This window comes from Asparagus officinalis, chromosome 7 (genome assembly GCF_001876935.1).
Source record: "Asparagus officinalis chromosome 7, Aspof.V1, whole genome shotgun sequence".
NCBI lineage: Eukaryota > Viridiplantae > Streptophyta > Magnoliopsida > Asparagales > Asparagaceae > Asparagus > Asparagus officinalis.
In genome coordinates this window covers 35,818,796-35,823,468 of record NC_033800.1, presented here as the reverse complement: position 1 = coordinate 35,823,468, position 4,673 = coordinate 35,818,796, and the positions used below count along the sequence as shown (strand labels likewise).

General features: G+C 38.0%; 1 protein-coding gene across 1 annotated transcript; it reads right to left on the bottom strand.

Annotated features, from left to right (window-relative positions):
* LOC109846965 (peroxidase 5-like) lies at positions 759-2,241 on the bottom strand. The gene is made up of 2 exons (XM_020416205.1): positions 2,001-2,241; positions 759-1,523 (listed from the first exon to the last, which is right to left on the bottom strand). Exons 1-2 carry the CDS (start codon positions 2,217-2,219, stop codon positions 759-761), a joined length of 984 nt encoding a protein of 327 aa, XP_020271794.1. The 5' UTR covers positions 2,220-2,241.

The following is a 4,673-nucleotide window of genomic DNA, read 5'->3' as shown; positions in this document are numbered from 1 at the left end:
TGTGCACAGGAAGTGCACGGGACTTGTTTTTTGTAGCGATGGAACTCTCTGCAAAAAACACGGGACTGCTAGTCCTGTGTTTTTTCAAAGCTGGGTCGAAATACACGGGACTAGCAGTCCAGTGTACTTGTTTTTTGTTGCGATCGAACTCTCTGCAAAAAACACGGGACTGCTAGTCCCGTGTTTTTCAAAGCTGGGTCGAAATACACGGGACTAGCAGTCCTATGTATTTCGTAAAATTTTTCCAGCAGCAAAACCGACCCTTTTCAGAAGAAAAGGGTCGGTTTTGCTGAATAATGTCATATGAGGTCGGTTTTGCTATTTAAAATACCAAAAAGGTTGATTTTGAAAATTTGTCCATAGTTTATTTATAATAACAATTTGATCAACAATTTGCAGAGTGAATCATAACAACATCACAAAACTCATCAATTACAGCAGCCATCTAAATATCTACAAGAAATAACATCAAATTACCAACACGTCTAGCTCTGCTTTATTTCGTAAATAACAAGATACAAGTTCCCATCTCTTTTGTTTTTTTATCTCGAACACAAATCTTGGGGGCTGCTTTGAACTATATAACGTAGACAGTAAAAATCTCAGAACTGTCCTCCCTTAATACCTCACAACGGTCCTCCCTTAAAAAAATTTGTACTCCTTTATTATATAGTCCTTTATACATGCATAATATCACTATTCTTTTTTTTTAATTGTGTAGGGGATCCATATCCATATTCGTACCAAGCAAATTTCAATTAATTGATAACCCTGCACCTCACCCTAACCTCCCCTTGCTCCCCAGTCATCACCTCAATACCTCCCATCCTCACCATCGCCGTTGCAAACTTAGCCCCCCATCCCTCCGCATCCTTCGCGTTCCTCGCCACAAACCCAGCAGTCGACCGACTAGTCCACAGAGTCTGGTCCGACCCCAGCACTCCCCTCTTCTTCACCAAATTCAAATAGTATTCATTATCCAACTTTTCCGGCGTCTGAATATCAAGAACAACCGTTGGATCACCGGCATTATCGCCCCTCGGACACTGACCCTTCAACTGTTCAGCAAACGCCGGATCAATATTCGACGGGTAGGTGGAGTTATACAGCCTGTCGGCCGCAAAAGTCGAGCAGTGGGCGACCCCGGTCGAATGAGCCCCATAGAGAGTGATCATCTCGTCGAGAGTCAGGCCCTTGCTGGCGAAGTTGGATATGAGTTGCTCATCGTTGGACGTTGGTGGAGGGAGGTTTTGGATGACCTCGGCCTCGACGGAGTCACGGCCATCACGGCGACCAGCAGGGACAGAATAGGTGATTTTTCCGGAGGAGGACATGTCGACACAGTCGCGGGCTGCGAAGGCGATGATGTCAGCGCAGGAGACGGTGTGGGGGCAGGCGGATTCGATGGAGGTCTTGGCGGCATCGATGAGGTCGTAGCCACGGAGGCTAGGGTTGTTGACCGGTGATTCTTTCTCGGCTCTGTTGTCCGGGGTTGAGTCTAGGAGGATGGAAGCGTCACATCCCTGTAAGAAGCATGATGCGTTATAAGCAGTGATAAGATGTATGTAAGTAAATTATTAAGATTGTGTTACTTTCATGCTTGGTAATGATTTTTTAACGGTAGCAACCTAACACTTCTTTACTTGGTTCAAAGTAGTAGAATAAGTTGTGTGTATCATGCATTCAGAAAAGCAAATATATAAATAGTCAGTTGGCTCAGGCAAACTGAGTTAATATATCCGTGTGAGACTGTTTCAACCACCTAAACTAGCTAGTTTCTGGCTAGAAGATGTGTACATGTTTTATTTGATATATAGTCGGAAAATATGAAAGAAAGTAATTAAGTTCATATGATCAGGTATTTAATTCATAGCAATATGAAAAGGTCATATAATTGCTTGGTGATCTCTTAAGTATTCGATGAAAAGTCACGCATATAATTAATGAGGATCTTATATATAAATTAACTAGCTAGCTAAAAGAAAATTGTGTGGCTATACCCTAACAAAGCAGTCATGAAAATGCATCCTAATGATTGCCGGAAGCAGCCCTGGATCCTTGGCTACTGCATCGCTCACGGTCTGCCTTACGATGGACTCCGCCGATGGGCATGTGTGCCGATAAAAACCAACCTGCAATGGGTTAGCCATTGATACTGAAGCAAGAATTAAGAAAGCAATAGAAAACAAGCTTATTCCCTCAACCTTAACACTCATCATCTTACTTATAGCTAGTTATATCAGAGAGAGAGAGAGAGAGCTTTACTTCTAATGCTTGATGAAGATTTTGGGCACATATATGTTGCTACTTATAAGGGTATTACATATGAGAGATATTACGAGCATTGATGAAGATTTTGGGCACATATATGTTGCTACTTATAAGGGTATTACATATGAGAGATATTACGAGCAAAGACTAGGTAAATTGACCTCTTCTGCTTGCTACTTATAAGGGTATTACATATGAGAGATATTACGAGCAAAGACTAGGTAAATTGACCTCTTCTGCAGCTCTGCTGATACATTCTTTAGGGTTAATTAAGTGAACGTGTAGTTGGTAAGACTAATATATGCATGATGAAGATTTTGGGCACATATATGTTGCTACTTATAAGGGTATTACATATGAGAGATATTACGAGCATTGATGAAGATTTTGGGCACATATATGTTGCTACTTATAAGGGTATTACATATGAGAGATATTACGAGCAAAGACTAGGTAAATTGACCTCTTCTGCAGCTCTGCTGATACATTCTTTAGGGTTAATTAAGTGAACGTGTAGTTGGTAAGACTAATATATGCATGATGAAGATTTTGGGCACATATATGTTGCTACTTATAAGGGTATTACATATGAGAGATATTACGAGCAAAGACTAGGTAAATTGACCTCTTCTGCTGATACATTCTTTAGGGTTAATTAAGTGAACGTGTAGTTGGTAAGACTAATATATGCAAAAAAATGTTTTAGGTAGCAATCTGACGTAGTTAAAAGTTATGAAAATGAGAGAGAGCTTCTTACAGATTAATTTGCAGTATATGCATGTACATGGATTATTATTTTTAGTTTTTGGTAAATAAAAATTTTATTCATTCAACCGTATGGAAGTGTGTGTACATCAAAAAAAAAAAAAACTCATGGATTGAGTTATCTACATAAGAATACGAGGAGTGTAGTTTTGTGCTTAAATTTCAGTCCAGTTTTCAGTTGCAATATCTGACTGCAGCAACTATAAAGAGAGCATCTAGTTTTTGTTCTCCACAGGTAACCTGCTATTAAGAACTACTGTCAGTAAATCCACTTTGATGCATTTGATGAGTTGCTCAACAGTTTTGGATCTCTACTTAAAAATTCTTCTATTGCGTTCCAACCATATATTGTAGATAGAGGAGGTGAGAGTCATCCTTTTAACATTGAGCTTGAAAACTTTCCTCCGCTGATTGGCTACATACCAGTTCATTAATAGATTCCAATCACAACTTTTCCAATTTCATTGTAGCCAATTCATTACTCCATTCAAGTCATCACTCAAAAATTTGCATTCAAAAAACAGATGGTTACGAGTTTCAGCTCCTGAATCTGCACATAATACGCATTGGCTGAATTGAATGACCCCTCTTCTAAGCAACTTATCTTGTGTTAGTGGTCTATCTTGGACAGCTAACCACGAGATGAAAGAGTGCTTGGGGTAATTTAAACCCCCCTCAGATTGTAATATTCCATGGCACTTTGTTTGTAGCAGGGGTTAAGGCATGATATAAGTCTGACAATATAATTTTTGAGCTTCTGCAACATGATCTGATTAAGCTTATTAGATTTTCCTCTCCACCACAATAATCGAAAGCTTTATTCCTGACTTTCAACAGTTGCTTCCACAACCAGGAATCACTATTTTTCATATCAACCTGCCGTATACTCCTGTGTTTTAGATAAGTGCCTTGAAACACGGATTAATTTGACCACTACCTTTGGTATGCAGAATTACTCTTTTTAATTGAAAAGTTTATACGGAGAGTAGATTAATTGAGAGGACAAAATTAATTATAGTCTTATACGAAGAATGGAAACGAGATTTGAGGAGGTCAATCGTTTTAGTTGATTGGATAATCTAAACTTTTGAGGTTACGATGAATACGTACTTCACCTAGTTGGTCAAGAAAATTTGCACGCAACCAATATTTTTAATTTTTCGGTACTTGAAAATTAGAGTTATAATTTGTAAGAATTAATATTATACATTGTACGTATAAGTCATCCGTTGTATAAAACAATATTATACATTGTACGTATGTCATGGTTATTATTTTAGCTAAATTAGTTGTAGCTTTAGGTGAAAGCTTTTTAATTACTAATTAATTAATGGTTAAAATGTGAGCGCTCTCTTTCTGGCGACAACATTTGTAACATTTGCAACTAATCGAATACAGCGAATAATATTTGCGATACGATGAGGGGGTGTTTGTTTCACCCTTTTTATGGAATAAGAATAACAATTGAATCTAACATGGGCAAAATTGTAAATAAATGATTCTTTATGAATCATATTCCTGAGTTTGGTTCACAACAAATTTATAGATTTCAAAATCTATAAAGTTAAAAAAATATGGTGATTTTATAGAAACCCAAATCCTAATGATTTGGGGTAAAAAGCTGACACACCTGTACT